General features: G+C 34.6%; 1 protein-coding gene across 7 annotated transcripts in view; it reads right to left on the bottom strand.

Moving 5' to 3' along the window:
• RPGRIP1L (RPGRIP1 like) overlaps positions 1-26,130 on the bottom strand; it is a 77,621-nt gene that overhangs the window by 13,064 nt on the left and 38,427 nt on the right. For 5 of the 7 annotated variants that reach the window (XM_075433788.1, XM_075433786.1, XM_075433790.1 and 2 more), the window contains 7 exons: positions 24,183-24,549; positions 20,653-20,870; positions 19,372-19,455; positions 18,653-18,724; positions 16,911-17,088; positions 15,711-15,805; positions 5,597-5,780 (listed from right to left, as the gene is read on the bottom strand). In XM_075433788.1, coding sequence (XP_075289903.1) covers positions 5,597-5,780; positions 15,711-15,805; positions 16,911-17,088; positions 18,653-18,724; positions 19,372-19,455; positions 20,653-20,870; positions 24,183-24,549 — 1,198 coding nt within the window. Of the gene's footprint in view, positions 1-5,596; positions 5,781-15,710; positions 15,806-16,910; positions 17,089-18,652; positions 18,725-19,371; positions 19,456-20,652; positions 20,871-24,182; positions 24,550-26,130 lie in introns of those variants that run through there. The other 2 variants (XM_075433787.1, XM_075433792.1) reach the window with 2 other exon arrangements.

The raw sequence follows: 26,130 nt of genomic DNA, 5'->3' as shown, positions 1-26,130 counted from the left end.
AGCCAGTGGTCTTTATTGCTTTGTATTTCAAGTGATTTACTGCATTTTCTTCCACTGAGGAAGCTAGTGATAATGATAATGTATGGCAGAGTGCTTGTCCTTTTTGACAGCTCAGTAATTTAATCCCCTCTTCCTGCCACAATATTTCAATAAGAGAAACATCTAGACCAATGGACTAGAGAAAATCCACAGCCTTGGGAGTGTGTGCAAGTGCTCTGAAAGGCTTTTATTGTTTAAATTTAAAACACAAAGACCAGCTTTTAATTTTTGTACCATTAATATGACCTACAGTGAAAAAGAGCCTTGGTTTGGAAAAACAGTAAAAGAATGAGAAACAGGGTTTTAGGAAATTCTTTAAGAAGTTTTTGGGCATCTTATATTAAGAAAGTAGCTTCTTTCTTGCAAATGGTATCAGCCTACAAGTATCAGTAAACCACTGTGAAAGATCATAAAAATTCTGGACGAGAAAATTGAAAAACAGTGTTAAAGGAATTACTTTTTTATAAAAAAAAATGCAGCTAAAAAAAATTTTCTAGGACGGAACTAGAATGAATATAACCCTCTGAGAAACAAACATAGCTCTTATGAATACTTTTCATTTGTTTTTGAGGGCAGGAGGAGGAGCTAGAAATTTGTCTGTCTTTAAATTCTCACATCTTTAATATTTACATGCCTCGCTGTCTTCTAGTTACTCTGCCACTGTACTCAAACGCGCTTTTTTTCACTCTCCACATCACATTAAGGTTTCCTTTTCCTATGAGACGACAGAAATCTTTAATGCATTTCAAACTCTCTTCTACTGTCCAAAATAAACTTTTTTGTACAAGCAGAAATTACCAATTCTACCAAGGAGCAGAAGGTATTGGAATACAGGAGTACGAAAGAGAGATAGGAAGGCTCAAATTAATTCCCTGCAGAGGGATTTACTGAAGGACATATGTCTGTAAAAGTCCTTCTAGGAAGCACACCTTCCAGAGCTACTGGCTCTCTAGTTTTCTCCAAAACTGCTCCTCAACTCTTACCTGGCCAGCAAAATCGCTACTAGAAATTAGTTACTTTTAGCAAACAGCCAGTACAATTGGTATCTGAACCATTCAATCCAAGCAATCTGCAATTTAACACCTTTTTCTCTACTAACAGAAAGCAAAGCATTGGTGCTCTATCTTGGAATCTTTAGTTTCCACCCACAATATTCTTACTTTCTTAGACAGGTTAAAAGAAGCCGTTACTGCCATCTGCTATTCTTTTGGGCATGCGAATGACTTTCCACATGTGCTACTCTCATGGCCGAGTGCTCCTACGGCCACCACAGGAAGTGATGGGGAGGCAGCAGGGAGACAGATGGACAGCCAAAGAACTTCAAAGGAGCTGCCACATCAACAGACTCTTCCCTTCCCCATAAGCATCCCAAATGGAATTTCCTAAGTTTACTAATTCTGTATCTAAAACAATTTTAAATGGAAATTATTTACAAACCTAAACAGTTTGAATTCATTTCTTGAAATGGAAAAATTCAGACTAGCAAGTAAAACAGTCAGCACAAGAACTCCATTTAAGTCTGGGGAAAATGATTAACCATAGTGCAAATAAATTTTTAGATCCTGATGAATAACATGCTTTCATTATTGATAGATCCCTTTGTACTGCTTGAGCTTAAAATTGTAACATTGCTCCAAGGCACAGAACATCTTGTATTTCTATCCAATTAATTGCAAAAATCATTCAAAATTACCTTGCGACAGTTTGCATCTAAAATTGTAATTTTAAAGTTTTTCCTAAAGAAGCACTAAAACCTGAAGATTACAATGACCCCAGAATCTTGTTAAAAATCACTGCAATCGCAAACATTAACATAGCTGGTTCTGTTATAGCATATTTTTTTCATAATTCACTTCCTAACAAAACTGAACAACTACGTGCTGAAGCAGAGTTTCATTACAAGGATGAGGGAAAAATGCCTCATACAGTGTTGAGCCTTGATGGAGAAAAGGAATAAACACAAAAATGTATAACAATGTTTTCTGATGCAAGGCCTTAATATTTTCATTTGAATTGTACTGAGGAATCCACCCTTTAGAATATGGATACTCAGAAGTTTACTTTTAATAAAAAACAACCCCCACCATCCCTCTCCCACCTTCCCTTCCTTTGGTCTACTTACTCTTGTACTTCATGTTGTTCAAATAACCACCTGTTCTCTCAAGAGCAAAAGCTTTCCTATTAAATGTCATATGAAATCCTTGCAAAAATTTGAAAATCTTTCTTCTCCTTTTCCTGCCTGTTCTCTAGAACCACTGCATACAGTGATAAGGACACATTTCGGACCTTCAACCAATCTTACTTTCTAGTAACTTTCTTGCCACCTCAGCATTTTTGTAGTTAAGTCTTCCTATTTAATAAAATACAAATGCTTTTTGTTAACAACATTTGTGTACTAACCTTACCTTTGTCATTTCAGTAATTGTGGCCTTGACAAGAAAGATGTTTATTTTGCTGAAACTAAGAGTCAAGTATCAATAGATGCATTTATACGTGAGGGAGGACTGGGTTTTGTTTGCTTGGAGCAACATGTTTCCCTATGTTTTTCTGACAGTGACACTGCCATTACATTCACTTTAAAGCATATATTGTGGCATGACTGGAAATGAATAATTTCCAAGACACAATTTTAAACTGTATTAAAATGTTAAAATATTAATTGCTTACTATGATCTGTAACACACTCTAACATCAAAACCAAACCACACCAGAACAAACCCCATCAGGACAAAGTCATGGTGTAAGCACAATTTGGCAAGTTCCAGTTTTCTCTGAATTTATGGGACAGTAGTGTTTGAAGCATTCTTGGATATTCTAATAACTCTTCCCACCACTAATGAATACAACAGTTCCTCTCTGCAGTCAGTATGGCCATCAGTAGATACAACACTTAATGTCATGGGAAATCAAGAGCTATGCAGTATAACCCTAGAGCATATAAACCTCCCATTCAAGTTTCTGTTCCAAGACCTTGGAAGAAAGAAAAGGTCCTCTAACCATTCCTAGTCAGTAAGTCATACTCAAAATAAACAATTAATGTCAAGTTACATGCTCTAACCACTTATGAAAAGGGAAATTCATAGAATCTCGTATGTCCAATTCAATGAAGTTCTACTAAATTATTTTTCAACAAGATTCCATTATCTTCTTGTATGTTACATATCAAGCAATGACAGCGAAGGACGTGCAAGAGGTATGGAAAAACTTCAAACGTTTTTTAAGCAACAAATCTCATGAAGCCTTCTGTGTCAGTTAAGACATTTTTAAAACAGTCAAGCTGTTTCAGTTACAAATAATATAAAATCTTTTATTTATAAGAATTAATGATTTTTTAGATTAGTTATGGACTAACCCTAATTTTCTCAATGCAAAAATCTAGAGGACTATTAGTTTCCTTCTAAGCTCAAAGTAAATTTCTTTCTACCCATGCAAATCTCTTTTTTATTAAAGAAAATATTCAATTAACCTCAAATATTCAACATACTCAAATCTAATTAGACATGAATAAGAAATGCAGTAAAGCTATAGTAAACACACATGCAGATTTCATTAATATTATCTTATTGGCTTTCCAACTGACATAATCAAACAGCAAACTCATTAGGATTTTTCCCCCCTATATGCAAAGGTAATCTTGAGTAGAAATTAGATGACCAATTATCTAAGCAAAACTCTGCAAATAACAACCACATTAGCATTGTGCTGCAGAATACAATCCTGAAGCAATTAAGACCAAACCCACTTTTGGATATTGATTTGTTGGGATATTTCAAAGTTTAAACAGTTCTATATTTGATACTTAAGCAGCAAATAGAAAAACCAAAGATATGAAGCCAAGTTTTGGCTAGTTTTGACTAGTAGAAATAATATGATGCAGCACTACCAGATTGGAAAGCCTTGGTAATTATAGTCTCTACAAAGTATGATACGTTTTTCAAATATCACAGCTTGAAATATATTTAAGTTTCATAATTGTCTAAAGATTCTGTATTCATCATGTTTTCTGCATTTTACCAGTTTAACTTTGCAGAGTCAATACTTTAAAAACTAGTATTATGCTTAGACCATACCCAATATACCCAGGAATCAGAATATTATGTAAGAATTTTTATACCTTCTGAATGATTCTTATCATGCAAGAGAAATCAAAAGTGATAAATAGATTTTATTGGGTTATGGTGTTCTTTTAGTGAGGTTTTAAAAAATTTATTTCAATTATGTCTGCCTATCTAGAACAATTGGAAAAGTGTTTACAGCAGCTAGCAAAATGAATATTGCTCAGGTCATTAAAAGATTTCTTACTTTTCTGATGTCTCATTTGGTATACGATGCCAGAAATCTCATTTGTTTGAGTGGAAGTAAGCCTCAGTGAATGAAAGAGTTTGCAGTGCTATCAGTTTTTGTGGTTTTGTTTTTTGTCCTAAAGTCTTACTGTCTTTCTCAGAGCACAGCAGTTAACATATTGTGCCCTGTCCTCTATATTCTCTCTCAAATGGGCAGTCCGACTATAGTAACGGTTGATGTGGGTAGTCCAGTAGTTTATGAATATTAGGAGGATATAAAAGAGTAAATGCTTTGGCAAGTCTCCTTCTAAAATCAGGTCTCTAGATGGTAGCAATATTAAAGATCTGACTGTGGCATCACTTTTGCAAAGCCACTTTTACAGAATTATTTTTAGAACAACACTAATTTGAATGTCTGTATTAGTGGTGTGTCACAAATAGCAAACTGAGTCACCTGCTCCCAGATACTCTCAGCTAAAAATGCAATACTTGAAGTCCAAGACAACATAAAGCACTCAGACTGAATCTTAAATGAAATAGATTTTAACACACACAAAAAGTTACTGAATAATTGAAATACTATGAAATAGCTAGGAAAATAATTAACAAGAGATTTATCAGTTATTACAATAGTTCTTTGTAGGCTATTAGTGTAATTTACATCGTGTATTGACATAAAGTGTTTTCAAATGTTCATTTATTAGAGAACAGCGTAAGGAACACGCAGGATTAAGCATTATGAAATAAATAGCAATGTACTGGTATTAAACACTGCTGAATATGTTTCAAAAAGTTCTTATTAAAGGAATAGTGCATATTCCCAAGTGATGATCAAGTCCAACTATGTATTTTCTCTTTTCAACTGTATTTTAGTTGTACATAGTTACAGAGAATGCTTTTCTTTTGCTGTATGATCATGTACTGATAGAGAATCCATCCACCATGTTCTTTGACAAAGAATATGGAAATTTTAGTTATGTATAGCCTATTTTTAAAATGTATGCACTAGCACCATATTTCAATATATTGCAATGTTATCTCACACAGAAGTCTACTTCAATAATTCATTTTATACTTTAAAATTACATCCTTACCTCATTTCTTAAAAATCACTTTTAATATTTTCCAAAATATTTAGGAAATAGACAAATACTATCAGTACACTGACAAGTGCAACTACATATTATAGAGGAAGTAGGCTTTATTGGCAGGCTTTGTCATAAGAGAGAATTTCCGAGAAGAAACAAGCCTGCTCGGGAATACATCATACTTACTACTGCTATAGTTATAGTGAATCCTCTGACCACTCGCTGGTTTTGGAAGCGACAGCGGCGTCTCCTCCGTAAGGAAATTGTATAATCTGCATTCTACAAACAGCTGCTGTATTGTTTCATCTGATGCAATTCGTGACTCACTAAGACCAAGCGATATAATTTCAATCCGTATTTTTTCAGTTGTCTGTTTAAAAACAAAGCACAAACACAATAGAAATTATTTTGTGTTGGTTCAAGTGTTAACACAAAACAAACATACATGTAAATCACTGGCTATTTTGTATGGTTAGCACTGATTGATTGATTTTGACATAGACACAATGAGATTCTAAAGCCCCAGGGTTTGTAGTTAAGAATATTGTTGCAACAGATACCGATTTACATTGTGTTGAAAATATTTTTCCAATAGTCATACTCTGGTGGCGAAGATTAGGTTAAGGTTATCTTCATGTACAAATGATATCTGAACCACAAATTTCAGTTGCTATTATTTTTAGCTACACAGCAAAGTGATTTGTATCTTGATCCTGTAACTGCTTGAAATAATCTCAGCAATATTAGGTACCAAAGTTTTCCAAATGAAAGAGAATTGTGAGACTCTGTGCCTAGTGTAGACTATACTATAAATAGTTCAATAAAAATCCACCAAGTCACATAGTAGTTAGGCATGTAAAGCAATATTGTATTTATATGGAAATCAACTTCATATACGGAACTTTTCTAGTTAAATCAAATATACATTTACAAGTTAAAGTTAACAATATGACAATAAAAGTTATATCCCTCTTGTTCTTCACCAGAGCTTTTTCTCATTACATTTAACTAAAATGACATTTTTCTGTTGCTTATATGAAATTATTTCATTCTGTTCAGTAAAGTCCGTATTATTTGCATACAGATAAATTTTAATAAGCTTTATATATTTAAGGGGGAATGTCAGACTCTACCAAAAGAATCACAAATATTTCCCTAGGTAACTCCGTAATTTGAAGAAAGAAAAGCCACTATGGTTTAAAATTGGAGTACACAGGTGAACATTCACAGATGAGAATCTTCAAAGAGCAAACAGAACAAGCTGGAGTTCAGAAATACAAAATTTATTTATTTAGTTATTTTCAAGTTCATAACTCTATTAAAAATATTTCCCCTATATGGAAATGTTTGACAGTTTTTGACTGTAAACTTAAATTACTTGAAGTAATAAGTGATATTCAAAAGAGTAGCTTTCTCTATTCAGTGTTAGAACTGCAAGTCAATATTCTAATTTATTATGGAGATAGCCTATATTTTTCCAAGCAAATTATATAATTAATCAAACTGAAAAGCAGGTGTATCCTATTCTGAAAATATCCATCATATAGAACAATTTCCATTGCTGTCAAGCTCTTTCAATATTTGATGAAGTAATTTTACCCCCTCCTTTCAAAAGACATTTCCTTTTATTATGTATCCTAAGACACTTTAACTAAAACCCCAAATCTGAATATTTCAATAAGGTTGTTTTATTATTCAGTAGATTCATGGAAATTTTACTAGGATGACAGAGAAAATTCCACACCATTCTGTCTCCACTAATACAGGTACATGGCTTCAGCTGGCAATATTACTGGGATTAGCATAGAATGATGAAATATTTAAAGGATTTTTTTTTTTTCTAAAATCTAATAAATCAAATGACTGCCAAATGTCATTAAAGTGATGGTCTTTGACTTGAATATGCTTTTCATATTCAAATATGAAAAGAAAGAGATGAAAGCCTGGAAAGGTTACTCAGTTTCAACTAATAACCTCAAGCACTCTACATTCACATGCATAAAAAATGAAATTGGCTCTATTGTCTAATTTTACTTCAGAAACAACTCTTTTCTTCTTACACTGAATAGATGTATTAGCATCTGTATTTAAAGTGATATGCTGAGTGGTTTTGTTCGCCCCAAAGTGTTTAGCAGCTATGTCAAGCTAGTTTGTACACAGACAGTAGTTTATGAATCAAGCCCAAATACAATACCCTGTATTATAAAGTATCTCTTTTCCACAATTTAAAACTCGTTTGACATATTTAACACTTGTAATTGCATACTGTAGGCAAAGAATATTACAGTTTTTCAAGGATAGCAGGGTAAAGCCAGGTATCTTGCTTTCTAACTTATAAGGAACCAAATAACTGAGTCATACTATTAGAAAATCATAAGAAAAAAATGAAATACTTTAAAGCTTAACAGTCAAGAATATTTTAAGGCCTATTTTTATTAATATTAAACATGAATACAGCCCATACAAAGGAGAACACAAGCTGATTAAAAAAAGATATTTACAAATAAAAAAATATAGAAATGCTTAAGAATGGCACAGCTAGCATGACATATTTCACTGCTAATACACAAACACTCATATTTTCAGCATAGCTACATAATATGTAGCATCCAATATATGATAGGAATTAATTCTTAAACAACTAATTTTATGTCTATGATGCAGAGTGAAGTATGTTATTTAAATCTTTTCCTAAATTTTGGGGTGTTTTTTAAGCCTTGGTCTCATTTATCAGGTACGATTCCAGTGAAAAATGGATAGTTTGTCATGACAAATTACTTTCCACAAATCATTCTCCTTCGATGGGAATAAATACTAAATTTAAAGACTAATTTTAAAACAAAATACACTATGAAATTTCCTCTAACAGAGATGTGACACACACATTAAAATAAAGAATCCTAAATGCTTTCAAAGACTGTCTTTGACAAACTGGTTCAGTGCTTAAATTTCAAGGGAAGAAAACAAAACATGAGCAAGATACTTAGTCTATGGCAATATTCTTTCTTTAGTATTTAGTATTGACTCTTTGTAATTAACACTACCCAGAGATTTGGAAGAACTGCTAAACTCCTTCAAACTTTAGCATTAGGTTAAGTACTAAATGCATTGGACGCTACATCTGAATCTGAAGTCCCAACATAACTGTTCTCCTCTTTCTGATGTCCGAGATTAAAAAAGTTTTTTTTAATTTCATAAAATCCTGACTGACGTCTTCAAGAAGCTGTACACACTGTATTTTTATTTCCTTTCTGGTCAGAATAAAATGCTAAGACTGATGTGAATAATAAAATTCCAATTGACTCTAACGGTTTGCAATAGTATCCCAAAGAATTAAGTGTTTTACAAAAAAAAAAGTTTGTGCTTCCTGCACAAAACAGCAGCATTGAAAAAGCCTTGCTTATAGGAACAATGTAAACAATATTCATATTTTTTGAATCCACAGCTTTAACTAATACATTGCCCTTGAAAAACTCAAAATAAAGGCAACTTCTTAACCATAAGATCAACTTGAATCCTATCTTTACCAATGCTCAAAAATATTTGTAATTTACTCCTTAATATTTTATGCATTTATTTCCGCAGTCCACTTACTTGTTACCTTCTATTTCAAGCAGAGAGTATATCAGATAAACTATAAGCAATTGTCCAACCATCACGAGTAATCATCCATTTCACAGAATCACAGAATGTTCGGGGTTGGCAGGGACCTCTGTGTGTCATCTAGTCCAACCCCCCTGCCGAAGCAGGGTCGCCTACAGCAGGCTGCACAGGACCTTGTCCAGGTGGGTCTTGAATATCTCCAGAGAAGGAGACTCCACAACCTCCCTGGGCAGCCTGTTCCAGTGCTCCGTCACCCTCAGAGGGAAGAAATTCTTCCACATGTTCAGACGGAACTTCCGGTGCTTCAGTTTGTGCCCGTTGTCCCTTGTCCTGTCGCTGGGCGTTACTGAAAAGAGTTTGGCCCCATCCTCCAGACACCCACCCTTCAGATATTTGTAAGTATATATTAGGTCCCCAATTTTTTTTTTTATTGATTTCCTATCAATACTTCAATCACTATCAATATTAGTTGATTGACAAATATATTTATTGAATGAGAAATTATCTTCTTCCTCTACCAAGTGACAAATTCCTGTGCCTATCCTATTAACAAACATCAGAAGAGAGCTGCAAAGGAATGCTATCACAGGAATGTCAATCTAATGTAATTGTTCAGAGACACAAACATCACTCATTAAGAAATTATGATTAGCAGGTCAACATCGTACATATACACATAAAAATACATATTACAAAAAATTACTCTAGACCTTAACTGTATGCAGTGAATTTGATGTTAGGAACATCTTCTATTTTTAGATTTTCCCCATAACGGTGTAGATGTGAGAATATGAACGGGGATACAGAAACGCTCCCTGTTCCTTCTCCAGATGGATGGGACTTAGAAAAGCGCATGCACTTCAGGCTCTCCCTGAGACCTGGGGCAAAGAAACCTCTTCTTGCTCAATAGCTCTTTTGGAGTCAGATTTACTGAGAAGGAGGGAAAAGGACATCTAATCTTCCCCGAGCATCACTGTTTTTTTTCCATGTGATAGGAGGAGAATGCAATGTTATAAGGTTAGCACCATAATAAGGTTCAATGCAATCCCTTCAGCTCTGTCTAGAATTGAGAATACACTGAACAAAAAAATCTATTTGTGAAAATAAGTATGTCTCTGGCAGCTGCAGTTTTATCTAGTGCAGAGTCCAAATTCACCATTTTCAGAGCATGAATTCATCTCTCATATCTTCAAAGGCATAAATTACCTGCTACAGCTTGAGACAATTCAATGATTAGATATTGCCTCTTCTATGCAAATCTGTAACATACCCATCAATACATTGATTTTTTTCAGAAAAGACAATTTCTAATTCATTACAAAACATCACACATTTTAGAAAACAGTAAGTTCCTGAGGCATCTGAAGCTTTCCCACCACAACCATGGCAACTATACATTTGAACTCAAAGTCACATTTACACTTTGCTCATAATACAACTTTCTATCACCTGAATAATATACTTTCTTCCCTTCAAATGGCTTGCCTCCCCCACCCTTTCTGAAGAATAAACATAAAATTGTTCCATGTTTCTTCTGAAGTTGAATGGTTTTTAAAGATTTGGTTTTGTAACTTGCCTGTGGCATTGCCTCAGCTAACATATTTTAAACTTTTTCTAGGCAAGAATACAAAAAAAGCAGATATACCTGGGGCTGTTTGACTGGTGAGACACAAACTTCCTTAGCTCCGAGTTTTATTTTCTCCCGAAGAAGTGGGGAAGGCTACATAAGCAATATTGTTACAGTCCTGAACTAAGCTACACCCCTCTCTACTGTAGTCTATCTCAAAGAGGAGACTTCATTTTTTATGTGTTTAAGCACTCACAATTGATTATACCACCAGATAAAACAAACATAAAAAAATCACTTTATCAACTCTCCAAGCCAGTTAGCTACATCAGTACCAACTTGCTACACAATTAAGTAATTCAAATGCTCTGTAAACTTACAATTAGCTTTCATTTAAAAAAAACCACATGATCCTTAGGCAAATAAGCATGAAAGACAGAAAAATTCTCCATAATAAGACGTCTTATGCTGTACATTTTTGGTATGTTAATATATGTCAACATTTCAGTTACAAAAATAAGATGAAATAAGTAACAGTATTACGTAAAAAACTAAATATAGACAAATATAATAGGATTTCTGGTTTTGTATGTATCTATGCATGTATTTTTCTATATGTGGATCACACACTCCTGCTTTGCTTTCAGAAATAAATTAAATTTCAAAAATCTGTATTTGAAAGTTAATCCATTTAGGAAAGAAATCCCTTAGTATGGGAAGAAAGCAGAAGTATCAGTACAGCATTTTCATTTATGAGTGCATCTGTAGTGAAAAAAAAATATCAAATTGCCCATTTTTAATAGAGCTGTTCTTTTTATTTAGAGCTTTACTACTTAACATTTCATAATGCTCTCCCCCTCCTCCGCCTTCACCATTGTAGTATAGTGTGGGGACAATACAGACTTGTAAAAATGAATAGAATTTGATTCTCTCTCATATTATGTACAAGACGAAAAAAAAAATTATGCTTGGTATCATGCAGCTAAAACTCAAATTTAGTTTCAGATCACGTTCTTTGCTTTTTAGACCTCCAGTTAGAAAAATACTCCTTTCCACTTGTAAAGCCATCATAACTAACTTCTATGTCAATGAGCTCTGATAAATACAGTCTCTCAAGTAAGCAACTGAGGAGCATTCATATTCATAAGCACAAAAATTATTACCAGCTATGTTAAAAACAGCTCCTGTTGATGCTTTTGCTGTGGACTTATGCATTCAGCCTTAAATCTGACTTTCTGCTTAATAATCTGACCAATTAGTTTTATTTGTTACCTGAAAAGTAATGGGTTACCTACTGACTTAAGATTCTGTTGTTTGGAATAATTTTAAAAGCTGGTGTTTGGGGTTTTTTTGGTTTTATTTTGCCCCCTTCTTTCAGTTCTTCCATCAAGAATGACTTGTAGTATATGCTTCTAATTATTACTTCAAAGTATATGACAAGCACTTGAAGTTGTAAATTCATCATTTCAGCATACTGTCTATTCAAACCAGTCATCTCAAAAGTAATTAGTGGCAAAAGACAACTCGGGTTTTTCCTGGCTTCTTCACACTTCCTCACTTTTACATCAGTTCCTGTCTAACAGTGACCATAGTAGCAACAAATCACCTTAAAGACAGCGAATGGCAAATACTCTTTCTCAATCTTAGACCCATGAGTAGTCTTTGAAAATATTGACTATAAAGCTTTAAAATACATTACTTTTATCTTACTCTGATTTAATTTCATGAATTTTCTTCCTTGTTTGATTAAATATTCTGGTGCAGCACTTCTACTTCCCCAGTTTCTTACAGAAGTACAAAGCAACTAAGGTTAGATTGAGACAAGACTAAGAGAATACAGAGGATGAGTATTTCTGGCACAGAATCAAGCCAACTCCACAACAAGGCATAATACTAAAAACCTAAAATTTTAATTGTCTAAATTCAGATTAGATATTCACAGAACAAGTCAGTTTAAAGAAAAACACTGAGCAATTGGCAATCTCCCTGAAGTACACCAAAGATATTGCAGAAAATAAGTGTAAAGAGAAATCAAGACAGCCAAAATTTAAAATTGTAACACAATGTCCGAACCATTTTCTCTTTTTTCCATGAATGCAGATATCTCATAGGAGGAAATGCACAATTCAAGTAATTGTACAAAAAAGGCATAATGAAGGGAAAAGTATTTATTGCTTTGCTATACATAAGCTTTATGCTTTACATCTTCCCACCTTTGCACAAACATGTTTCACTGACCAGCAGAACTACAATCAATTGGTATTGCTTTTTAACGGTGTTAATAGAGACTTTCAGGTCAAAATTAATTAGACCCCAAGACTGTAATTTACAGGAACTGATAATGCCAGTTTTCAGTAAACTGCTATTAGCACAAAGCAACGCACTCACAGTATCACAACAAAAAAAGAGACACGTAAACACACCTATGGAAAAAATGGGACCACCACCAAATAAATTGTTTTTGGCAGTAATTGCCTTATGGGCACATTTTAAGACAACTTGGCAGCTAACAGCAGTAAATTTTATTGACATAACTGAATGCTATATTATCTCCTGTAAGGATACAGTGTAGACATGGGGGCGAAAGGGAGGAGGGGATGGAAAAGATTTTTTTTTTTTTACATATAAAGGTCATGCCAAAGAAAATGCAAATTCCCAGTTTTGATGTCTATTTTGAGGATCTGAAACAAGGCTTTTAATCAATGTATTATACATCAAATTGATAATGTTAACTTCTGATTATTCAAAACGTATGAAATATTCATAGAGAACTGTCCAAACTTTTACATTTTCAGACTTCTTTTCTCTATTAATTATCATGCCTGGAAGCTTTTTAGTAAAAGCAGCAGCCATCAGCCTGACTGAACCTGACAAGCTAGCAAGGCCCAATTACACTGGCACTCTGTGGCACTTTGATGTACTGGAAACGAAAAGAGATAGGGGCAAATTGTATAGCACATTATGTTAATGACTTGATTTAATCCAGCCACTAAACTTTATGTAGCCTGTTAAAAAAGATGCTAACACTAATTACGCCACTTTGGAAAGGAAAGAAGGGGACAAGCATTTCATACCGACAAAGTGAAGCTTATAAATGTTGTAAATGAAATGAAACAAAATGAAGTAATCTATGATTAATTATACATCATAGACAAGAAGAAAAGAGAAAGAAGCAAGTGGTACAGCTAAGTACTGGAAAATCTGTTAGATACCCTTTATGATCAACATATCTAAGAAATAACCAGGAACTGTCTAATTTGCAACACGGAAAAAAGAAACAGTATGATCTTAAACAGCTTAAACAGTTTGGCATACAACTCAGATTTATAGGATAATTAGCATAACGATCTCTAAAAATCACAAGTCTTATTTACGGTGTTTGAGTACCAGCTGGATATTTATCTCAGAAGATAAAAGGCAGTGATTTTTCATCTTAAAAAAAATACAAATTCAATCACAATTTTCACATGCTGTATTCTATAATCAACCCAAGATTTCCAATATACCAATGCCTATTTATAAAATGCAATTTGTATCAGACATGTTGCCTTAATAGTTTATAGCTTTGTTGTCTTATTTGCCCTTCTTGAACCTGCACTTTGTTACCAGAGGAACAGAAGAACAGAGAGGTAAAACTTAACGAACCCGAAATGAACCTACACTCAAATTCCTCTCAGAAATCGGCTTAAATAGTTTTGATAAAATAAAATACAGGATGACTAGAAATGCATAGATCAACTGTATTATAGTTTGACTTAATGGTGATGAGTAGCAGTCATTTTAGTTCTTAAAACTACAGGTGAAACAATTTTTTAACATATTACATATAAACAATGCAATTCTAGCTTCAAAAGTACCTTCTGTATCTTTCTGCAGCATCTATGTGTGATAGCAATTCTAAATCTCTTCTACAACTTAAAAAAAAAAAGGAGCAATATTTCTCATACGAAGCGTTACTTCTTGTTGCTAGTTTCTATGTAAAATGTCATATAGCCTTGAAAAAGGGATAAAAAAAAAAATCATCACACTACCTCTAGGTTATCACATTGCAGACTATTAAAATAAGTTTAGACTGATAGGATGCAACAGTATACCCCGGTCCTTTAAAAGGAAGCTAAGACAGACCAGAGAAGTATTAACTGTTAGAAGTATTACAATCAATTTTAAGTGCTAATTTTATATTTTTTAAGATTGTTCGGTCAATGATAGAACTGAGTATGAAACATTCTTATTTTTTTAGAGAACTATACTACTGAAATACTGTTCAAAGTAAATTTTCCAAATTGGTATTATGCTGTGTTATTTTGTATATATGACTTTATGCTCATTAATTGCTGGTTTTAAGAGCAATTCAAGGGATTATCATTACTGTACATGCCTACAACTAAGAACAGAAAAAGAAGTACACTGAAGTGATTGGATACTGTACATGTACAAACTTTATTGAAAACTGATGTTTAGTTCTAAAACTGCTGGGAAGTCAGGAACAAAAAGAAAACTATGTGGATGAACTAGAAAATATATGCAAGGTTTGCATGTTATCAACAAATTCAATCTTATGCAATTGCCATTTCAACAACATTCAATCAAGTCAACATACTGTGGTGAAACACAGTGGGTAGCTAAGCACTGTAAATTTACTACAGGCCTTGACAAATGAAATTATTCTCCACTTCCTCAGAAAGAAAGCACTGGAAGAAGCAGAAAAGCAGATTTTGCCACATAAAGGCAACAGGTAGGACTGAACAAAAAAACTAAATTCTTCAGAAATTCACATTACAAAAGTTATCTTTCATTAGGGAGATTTTGTGCAGGACTAGAATTTGAATTCAGATTGAAACTAATTAGAAATGTCTAAGTGTGTACGACAATAAGGGAAAAGATGACAACAAATTTACCCATTTAAAGAAACCTATAAATCACATGCACAGTATGGTCAGGTTAACTTTTCCTTTCCCCTTTTTTTTTGGTGAAAAGGTCTCTACTTTAACTGGAAACAGGAAAACATACATTTGCTGAAAATGCCTTCAAATCTGACCTTAAATATAGCAAAGCTACTCTTAAAGCACATTAGGCTTAAAATATTTTTCTTAGACTTTCCAAATAATTGCCATAAATACTCTGACTCACCTGCTTAAGATATTTGGATACCGGACTTGAAACAATACAGTCATCGCTGTCAGTTTTTGATTGAGTGGAATCATTTTCTTGTCTATCACCTTGATCTGAAAGAAAAAAAAATTATCTATGTAGTTAGAAAACCCCTATTTGTAGTCCCTCTGAGACTTGCCGAGAAACCTGATAGCAGTATATTTGCTTTTCTAATAAATAAATGCCAGGTAAATCTTTTCCTCGCAGAAAATTAACACTGGCAAATCAATGACCTTTAAAGTCATCTAAACTGTTATTTTTTTCTGATTTGTAGAAAAAAATAGTAATGTTTCCCAGATGAAAGTTGATGAGTGGAATGATGTAAGTCCTGTGATGAACTGAACTATGAACAACAGCTATCTTTATATCAGAATACGGCCTGAATTTGTGGATTTCCTCTGACTATGTTTAACAACATGCACATGCAAAGAAGCGTGTACTTTTTTTTTTTTTTTTCTTTAAGTAGCTCTGTATGCAGGTGGATTATTTCCTAAAGCATTCAGGTCTTTTTCCTCTGGAGTAAATTACTTCTAAACACGACAGGGATTCAACATCATGTTTTTCCAATTTTTCAGATGAATTCTTATGCAGAAGCTGCAAACAACTAAACATAAAATTCTAGCATCCTGCTTGTGCTTTTACTTGGTATCATGGACTTGGTTTATTTCAATAGTGAACAGTTTAAGCTCGGAGGTGGAACAGGATGACCTGGCTTTTATAATCTTTAAATAAATCTGCCTCTAACAACTTTAAGTCACAGATGTGATAAGACAGACTACCCCTCTCACTGTCTGAAAGGATTTCCAATATCACCATTAGCTGTTATCTGCAGACAAAAGGAGCATATTCATTAAAGTAGCCTTTAGAACAGCATAGTTCTAAGGGAGAATATGAAGACATTTAAAATAGAAGTCAGGTTTCCTTTAATATTTTATGAATCTAGGTCAGATATCAGATTTTTGCATTCAATTACAATACAGTTTCCATTTGGGAAGAAAGTAACACCACCATATCCACCATCCAGCTCCAGCTATGAAGTACACCAGAATATCATTTCTGTCATGAAGCTTCTCATAATGAGGCAGCTCCCACTGCTAGTAAGAAATGCTTATGAAAATGGAAAGAGACATAGATTTATTTAAAAAAGTACAGTTACTTATTCATAAAAATGAATTCTACCTTCTGGTTCCAATTCTTCACTTATTTCTGTCCCATCTCCAGAGGTAACTGATCTTTGGTTGGACAATTGCCCCTCTGACAGATCAGAGATGCTTTCTTTTTCCTGTGGAATTTCTTCAGCCATCTCCTTCGCCTTACCATCTGCTAGCTTTTCTTGCTTAACCTCATGTACCACATGCTATATAAAAATAGATAAACTTACAGTCTTTATAACACTCCTCGAATAGTAAAAGTTACTAAAGTTCAAAACTTGAAGAGTTACGGCTCACATTCATTATACATAGCCTTTAAACAATTATATTGCTTATGCAATGCAGAAACAATGAGAAGCTGTCAACTCCAGTAACAAATAATTGATACAGTAGCAAGACAATTCCCTAACGATGTATATTTGTGAAAACATAACTGTTATAATCATTTGGTACCTGTCAACATATATACAGCCTGTTAAGTTTCCAGATTCATTTATATTTCAGCTCTTTCAGTTCTACAAGACTCACTTTAAAAAAAAAAACCAAAACCAAACCACACAAAACCAAACCACCACCACCTTACTCATTTGGTAATCTTACAACTTAAATTACACCGTATTTTCTGCTTCAAAAGAAAACTAAAATAATATGACAAAGAATGTGCTTTGCTACAAAATATGAACATGCTACCTAAGGTAAAATATCTTTAGTGCTTAACTTACTCTGAAGTAATCTTATTCCCTTCTTTCTGCTTGAGTACAATTACACGGAATAATACCTCATCAACGGATACAACATTACAGACATGGCATCTTCCATGGAAGTTTGCTGGAGACCTATGCATTATTTATTATCCATCAATTCTCCTCTAGGACTGACTTTCCCACACAGATACTGATGCCTCACTTTCCACCCTCAGAATCCATGAGGTAACATGCAGCTGTCCACAGAACATACAGGTTTTCCAAAACTGGACCTGAAGAGTTATTTCTTCTGTATCACATTCGAAGCCACACAAAGCAAAGCAATGTTAACAATCACTTAAGAGCCTTATTCTACAAACAAAGGTTATCCTTGAAGTTTTCATGTTGTAGAAAACTGACTTCAAGTCTTTTGTGCTCCTCCTTAGCACAGATGATGTGTCATACCAGTGTGTTTTAGACAATGTTCGGCCATTCTTTTTAATTCCTTCAGTGACAGAGTTGCATTTTGTGGATAAAATTTTCAGAGAGAGAATACTTTTTGATTATTCTAACTTGCCCAATGCCACCTGATGTGGTGGAAGTGAGAATTAACTTCTCAATCAAAGCCCCAGATGAGCTTTAAAGTAGAAAAGTAAAAGAAAGAAAACAGCAAGTGATTAAATGTTGTGTTACACCACTAGAAACTACAGTTGGCCAATTTGCCACAACTTACTTTCACAACCAATCGGACCATTACAAATTTCACTATTTCATACTTTTCTTCCCCTTGGAATGCTACATACTGAGCAATATTCCAAAGTTACTCCATTTCTTCTTCATTTCCCTCTGCTATATAATGGTAATTTTTAGAGGAAAGACAAAATAAACTTCATTCAAACACAGAAGGACGTAAGTAGCGATATTCCTCCAGAATTTTCTAATGGCCCAAGAAAGAAGATTGTCATCACAAGGAATCAGTTCTTTACTGCAGTTTGACTTTTGGTGCATTACTCTGAAAAAATAACATACACATTGAATTCAAATGCAATATATTATGTAAAACCGCAAAACCTGAATAATCTCATACCTCTGAAACACTTGGAACTCTTGAAGCATCCATCTTCTGTGCAAGTTCCATGTTATTTTCAACAACAGAGCCCTAAGTTACAGGTAAAATAAGGGGAAGCCTTTAATATATAGTGGACTACACATAAATGTAGGTAAAAATTTACTGGTGGAGAAGCATTTGGACAGGAAATTATGCCATCCTCTGCTTCACTGCATTAGCATTACTGCTTCTGTCCTCTGCTGTAGCTTCTACCTACGAGGCTGGACAATTCTTACAAATGGTTTGGGCGAGTCAAACCATTCATCCCACTTTTTAGTGAGTCTCCTTTTCGCAAAACAATTATTTGCTTTGGCATGTGTCACATTAATATCCAAGAACTAGATTCTCTGCTATTCAGAAAATGAACAGAAAAATGAAACACACTGTTTCTGTACAGTTTTAATCTGCTGAACTTCTCATTCTCTTGCATGGACACTCTCTTGCCATTTCTCCATAAGATTCAGACATCAGAGAAGCCCCAGCTATTTCATTATTTGGTTCTATCAGTACTTTCGTACTGTATTGTATCCCCCCACCTATATGCAGTACTATGCTATCATTCATTGCCTGGAAAATCCCAGTCTTGCGCTGCTAAAATAATTGAGTGTTCTCGGTTATTAGTTCTACAAATTGTCCATACTGAGACATAAGTAGCCTTTCTTGCTTCAACATGCATGAGCAAAATACTTAAAACTTACAGCCATCTGTCTTGTACTAAGATCCAGAAAAGATTTTTTCTTGTCTGCTTGAGCTGCACGCTGCCTTGGTTTGGGTGTTGGTTTCTGTAATAAAACAAGTACAGTAGAAAAACATTTATTGCCATATTCTAATCTTATTTTACAATAAATTTTGAGGGACCCTGATTTTTCTCAAAGCTAAATCTAACTGCACTACTACATTCAATTCTAAACAGGCACGATGATGTAGATGCTGTTTGAATAAGCAACGCTCCCCAAATGGAGATACCTTCCTGAATTCAGCCACAAATGGATATAAAACTACACAGAACATCTATGGAATGCAATGTGAGGTCCAGGTGAGAAAAAATTGTAGGACTGAAGTCAGTGGTATCATATATGTGGTGGAATGATTTACTAGTATTGTTTATGGAGGGCTTGATTTCTTTTCTTGTTCTGTGGGCTTACCATATCTTTGAAACGTTTCCTTATGCCACTCCCTTTGGAGAATTTTAACACAGAAACAGAAGAGAGACTGGTAATAATTGCAAAATTAACAAAACAAACCAGAAGTATTTCTGTGATGATGTTATAATACAAAAGACAAAAAGTTTTTTATTACTCTTCATGCTTTACTCTCTTGATGAGCATAGAAATTATCCTCCATTTCCACTGATTTTTATACACAAAAAAAAATCCTTCTGCTACTTTTAATTTATGAGCAATTTTTAAGAAGCTATTGGGCATCTTAGCACCACGCTCCAGGCACCTGAAAAACAAAGAGTGTGGTGCAGATACACCTCTGTATCTGTATATATGGCTTGGGTCTGGCTGCTTGAGAATTCTTTTATCTCAAAGCTACCCCAACTGACTGAGTCCTGTCAGAGTTTCTAAGAGACCACAGAAACAACAGCCGATATCATGACTGTCATATATTTCCACCATAGCTCTGAAGTTGCACAAGCGTGTGACTATATTTTACGTAGGACATCTACATTGGAAAGAGAATTAACAGGAACTAAATTTATAGGGAAGACATTTTATGTTTGTTATTTCTCCTCCCTTTTCTCCCCGTCCTTTTGCTTACCAATTATCTACCATTATAAAAGATTTGAAAAAACTTTGGACACAAGAAAGATTTCACTTCCCAAAGGAAGTCCAAGATGGTGGTTATATGAAATACTTGTACTATGCATTATTTTACAGTAAGGACAAATCCTGGTGATCAGGGAAGAACTAAATGACCTACTGTAATAGGTCTTTTATATCTCTTAACTTCTGTGAGTTTGTTAAATTACTTACTGTCACTGATGAAGTAAAAGAAGGAGACACGGCTGGAGTCTGCATTTTTTCCTCTGCTGGTAATTTAGCTGCCACTGATTTCTCATTTTCAATGTAATTCGATAAGTCTGCAGCCATTGTTGATCCACTTGGTGGCAGGTAGACAGAATTCCATTTTAATTCAACTGTGATGGTACCACCAGCAGCACGTCTTTCAGCATCTGTTAGTTCAAAAGCACCTGAAAGCAAAATGCAAATCTTGTCTGAATTATCTTGTTCTATACATGTATATGAAAATATAATGCAAAACAGAATGGGATTCAGGAATTAAGAAACTTAACAGCCTTCATTTTAGAAGCTAAATAGTGTCAAAATACTGTGTTTTGTAGATCCAAATATATCCAATACAACACTGTGGACATTCAAGAACACAGGATTTAGAATTGACTGGATTACTGTGTTCATTCAAGATGTCCTGTAGATTTCCGAGATAATCAAATACCAGATAATTAATTCATACTGACATCTTTCAAAAGATCTAACTAAATCATTTCCACATTTTACTAATACTAACTTTTGTTAAAGAAAATAGAAGGGTTTTAAAAATCTGCGAGTTGCTAAATCTTTATCGAAGAAGAAACACCCTAAATTCATTAACAAATTTTCTGCTATTACCCATTTATATGGGATAATTATAGAATCATATACTAAAATTTTCATGAATGTCTTATAGTTGACAACGGAATAATCATTAAGCAGTTTTTGTATTATAAACACCATAGTAAATTTTTAGCTGATACCAACTTGCGGGGAGCAGGTGATGCACTGAACGCAGGGCTGCTATTCCCACAGCAGAAAAATGGGCTGACCAAAACCTCATGAAGTTCACCAAAAGCAAATGCAAAGTCCTGCATTGGCTCAGGAATAGCCCCAAGTAGCAGTACAGGTTGGGGTTTGGCCACAAGCAGCCTTGCAGAAAAAGATCTGGTTCTGTTTGACAAAAATAATACAAGACAGCCAAGCTGTGTCTCCGCAGCAAAGAATTCCAATTGCACCTTGGCCTGCATTAGCAAGAATGCAGTCAAGCAGGCCCAGGAAAATTTCATACTTTCTCTATTCAACACCTGTGAGATGGCATCTGGAATACTGTGTCCAGTTTTGCCCCCCTCCAGCACAAGTAAGACACTGACATTCTGGAGCAGGTCCAGTGGAGGGCTACAAAGAGCTTCTGGGCATTGAAACACATGACACAGAAGAGGCTGAAAGGAGTGATTTGTTCAGCCTTCAGAAGAGGAGGCTCAGAGGGGATCTTATTGCCACCTAATAGGAGGGTGTGGAAAAGACAGAACCAGAGGTACAGAGCCAACAGCAGTCAACAGCCACAAGCTGGAACATGGGAAATCCCGGCTCTGAAAGGAAAAAGTTCTTATTATGAGGGTGATAAACTTTGGAACAGATTGACCAGACAGTTACTAGATCTCTGTCCTCTGATATATTCAAAATTTAACTTGATAAAGTTCTGAGAAACTTGCTCTGATTGGGTCAGGAGGCTGGACTAGATCCTATCAGGAATTCCAGTTGACACTAATTCTAAAGATTCCAAGTGTAGCTCTTGATCTGTTTTTTCCCCTCAAAGAGGCCAACCTGTCACCTCAATTTTCTAATTTATTTTAAGCGTACACTAGCCAAAACCCAAAAAGGAAACTAATGAGACAGATAAAAAGACATGTAAAGAAAGAAACCATGTTATAAATTAGCATATCAGTCCCAAAAAAAGAAGTAGCAGCAACATCAGAAGAAAAGGCGGGAGAAAGTATGTATATGCCAGGAAACATTTTGTATCATTAGAACATAAAAAAGGACTAGTAAATGAAGATATCAAATATTTCCAGATGCTCTTGAACCAGAAAGAAATGCTTGATTTTTTTTTTTTAAGAGTTATTTCAAGACAACTATTTTTTTTTGTTTCACCGCTATCTTGTCAATTATGAAAGCAGTAAATTTGGGAAGCCAGCTTTCAGCCACCCCTTCCCACCTGATGTTAAGACTAACAGGGCTGTTCTACCTAATAATGAAAGATACTCATAATATAGTAGTGAGAAATATAACTGGTAAATTTGGTAGGCTTCTTAAGGCAAAAAAACATGGTACAAGACAGATGCAAACAGATGACTAAAATGCTAACAAAAAAATCCCATCAATAATTGATTAGCAAATAAATTTAGTCAGTGCTAGAGTGACACATCATTCCGATTATAATTATGTATCAAATTATTCCATACCTGGGCCAGTACAGAGAATATAAAAGGATTTAAAAGACTTTTCATCCTTGTTAGGACCATGATAAATGAATGTTTGGACACCAGATTCCTTTGATTTAATTATTTTTTACTTGTGAATTTTAAAGAAAATACTTACTTCTTTCTCTTGAATCTCAGAAAATGTTATGAGGGGAAAAAAATCCTACTACTGCAAACGACCCTGTAAGGTACAGGCATCCTGTCCTGTTCAGATTCATTGCAGTTGACGGGTAATCACAAAAACAAAGACCACTTTAAAATTTTAGTTAAAATGCAACAATGCATTCGTTGGTTTCAAAGCTCCAACACAGACTTTCCACTAGCCATGACTTAAGTAACACTTAGATGCAAAATTTCTTTCCAGGATTTCACTGGAGTTTAAAATTCTGTCAGACAAGAACAGTAGATGAATGATACAGGTTTTTAGAATCATACAATCATTTAGGTTGGAAAAGACCTTTAAGATCGATTCCAACTGCAAACCCAACTAAACCACATCCTAAGCACCACAGGTACACATCTCTTAAATACCTCCAGGGATGGCGACTCAATCACTCCTCTGGGCAGCCTGTTCCAGTGTTTGACAACTCTTTCAGTGATGAAATTTTTCCTAATATCCACCAACACCCACCTCGCTACAACCTCCTTTCAGGCAGTTGTAGAGAGCGGTAAGGTCTCCACTGAGCCTTCTTTTCTCTAGATAAAAGAACCCCAGTTCCCTCAGCCGCTCCTTTTAAGACTTGTGTTCTAGGCCCTTCACAAGCCTTCTTGCCTTTCTCTGGACACACTCCAGCAACTCAATGTCCTTCTTGTAGTGAGGGGCCCAAAACTGAATACAGTATTTGAGGTGCGGCCTCACCAGGGCTGAGTATAGGGGCACGATCACCTTCCTGTTCCTGCTGGCTACGCTATTCCTGATACAAGCCAGGATGTCGTTGGCCTTCTTGGCCACCTGGGCACACTGCTGGCTCATGTTCAGCTGGCTGTCAACCAACACCCCCAGGTCCTTTTCCGTCAGGCAGCTTTCCAGCCACTCTTCCCCAAGCCTGTAGCGTTGCATGGGGTTGTTGTGACTCAAGTGCAGGACCTGGCACTGAGCCTTGTTGAATCTCATACAATTGGCCTTGGCCCATCAACCCAGCCTGTCCAGATCCCTCTTTAGCTTAGTTCCTAAAGAGATTTAGAGAGATACGAAACAGGAAATGAAGATTTTGTTAAGTTTTGTTAAGTTTAAAGAAGTCTAATTCTTACCTGAGATAGATTTGTCATGTGCTAAAGAAATAAGAGGCACATTGGCTTTCCCTACATAAGCACCTTCTTCCGTTTCACCATCATCAAATACATAAAAGGCTAAGGATTCTGATTTTAGGTATCGGTCTAAATCTGCATTCATTTGCACTTGGAAACACATATGGTCATCTATTTGTGGGTTGTTGCTGCTAGGAATGATGGGAGTATCATGGTCTGCATAATCAAAGAACTTGTAGACAACATAAGGATTTGGCTGAAGATGTTTTCTTCGGGATTGTAGATTGTTACAACATTTTATTGTAATGTGGAGTTCATTTAAATTGCCATCTGTTGAAGTGCTGACTTGGGCAGTTCTGAGTATCTGCTGCTTTAAAAGAAAAAGAAGTTAAATTAAAAACATTAGAATTCTTATGCTGGCGAACTCTAAGAACTATGTAAATAGAACAAACAACTAAATATTTCAATGACACTCCAACTACTGTTTGTTGTATATGTCAGAATATTACTTGTTCTACAAATTCAACAACATCTCTCTTGGGTTGTTGGTATAGGAAATAAGAGGTTAATCCTTTCAGGTCTGTGATTGTTTTTTTCTTCTAAAGTTTTATGATCTACTTGTCAACTGATTATCTACAATGCAGTGAAGATCACAGTTTTAAGAGTGATTCATATCTAGTCCCACTTTAAAGTTAAGGATTCTGATATTGACAGCTATTCTGCATCAAGAATTTTTTAGAACTGTAGTCCCTTTTATATAAGTACTTTTCAATAACTAACATTGCATTGCAGATTCCTGTGGGTTTTTTTCTCCCTCCAAAATCTTTACCCACACAAGCAATTTACAGAAATTAGAAATCAGCATATGAAGAGTAATAATATATGTTTGAAGTAAATTAAAAATCTCATTATCACAAATGTTTTGAACTACCTATCAGCATGGTTTATAGGTACTATGGAACCCATACTTGGCAAACTGGGAAATTAATGTTAATAAAAATTAAAGAATAACAAGAAAACAAATAACATGACTATCTTCAATGAGTAATTCCCATCTATACTGATCTCAAAAGGCTCTCCTTTTTTACTGTTATATGTCACAGCTATTTTCATTAATTGTACATAATTATCTTGCTTGTGGAAGCCAGAGTTCTGTCTTCTGGTATATGGGGAAACATGAATCAATTTGATTTTGTGTGATAAAATGTTAAATATTTTTATGTGACAGTTTATGCCCTTAATATGGAACCTTAAGACTACTATTTCTGGCTACCCACAGACTGGAAAAAAAAAATTATAGCAATTTATGTACAGTTTATATTTCCATGATTTCTGCTGCTATACACGACAGAAAATTTTATATATAAGTTTAACTACTGAAAGCTTAAATTTTGGAATGCACAACTGAAGTTACTTTTGCAGTTGCAGATTGACAGAACCCTTAACATAATGTAACCATCTGCTATAGCTATATGACTTTTAGTTTCTGCCATGAAATATTTCTGAAAACTGCGGTGTTGCAAACAGCTCTGTAGAAGCTGTTCTTTCTTTCTGCCATTTTTCCTATTTTATTTTCTCCCATATAATCAGTATATTTCAGTTACCATGTCTGAATTGGCAATTTTACAATAATTACAACAAAGCGCTCTGCTTCACATGCCTTACCTTTCAACTGTGTTTGGATTGGTAACACAGCTAGAAATATCATCATCAAAAATAAAAAAAACTAAATAACAGACTTTGGCATTTAACAACAGCCACATTTCATGAGGTAGTTCAAAATACCTTTGATTCTTTTAAAAAACAGATTTAAAGCAAATGTTACAATGTTATCAAAAGTGAAATTATTGTGAAAATGCCTACACTGATCTTTAACAGAATTCATACCCTACATCATGGAATCCATTGAGATTTTAGTATAATATAAAATTATGTTATGGAATAATATAAA

Source organism: Opisthocomus hoazin, chromosome 12 (genome assembly GCF_030867145.1).
Source record: "Opisthocomus hoazin isolate bOpiHoa1 chromosome 12, bOpiHoa1.hap1, whole genome shotgun sequence".
Lineage (NCBI taxonomy): Eukaryota > Metazoa > Chordata > Aves > Opisthocomiformes > Opisthocomidae > Opisthocomus > Opisthocomus hoazin.
The sequence above is the reverse complement of the archived record's forward strand: the minus strand, read 5'-3'. Positions and strand labels throughout refer to the sequence as shown.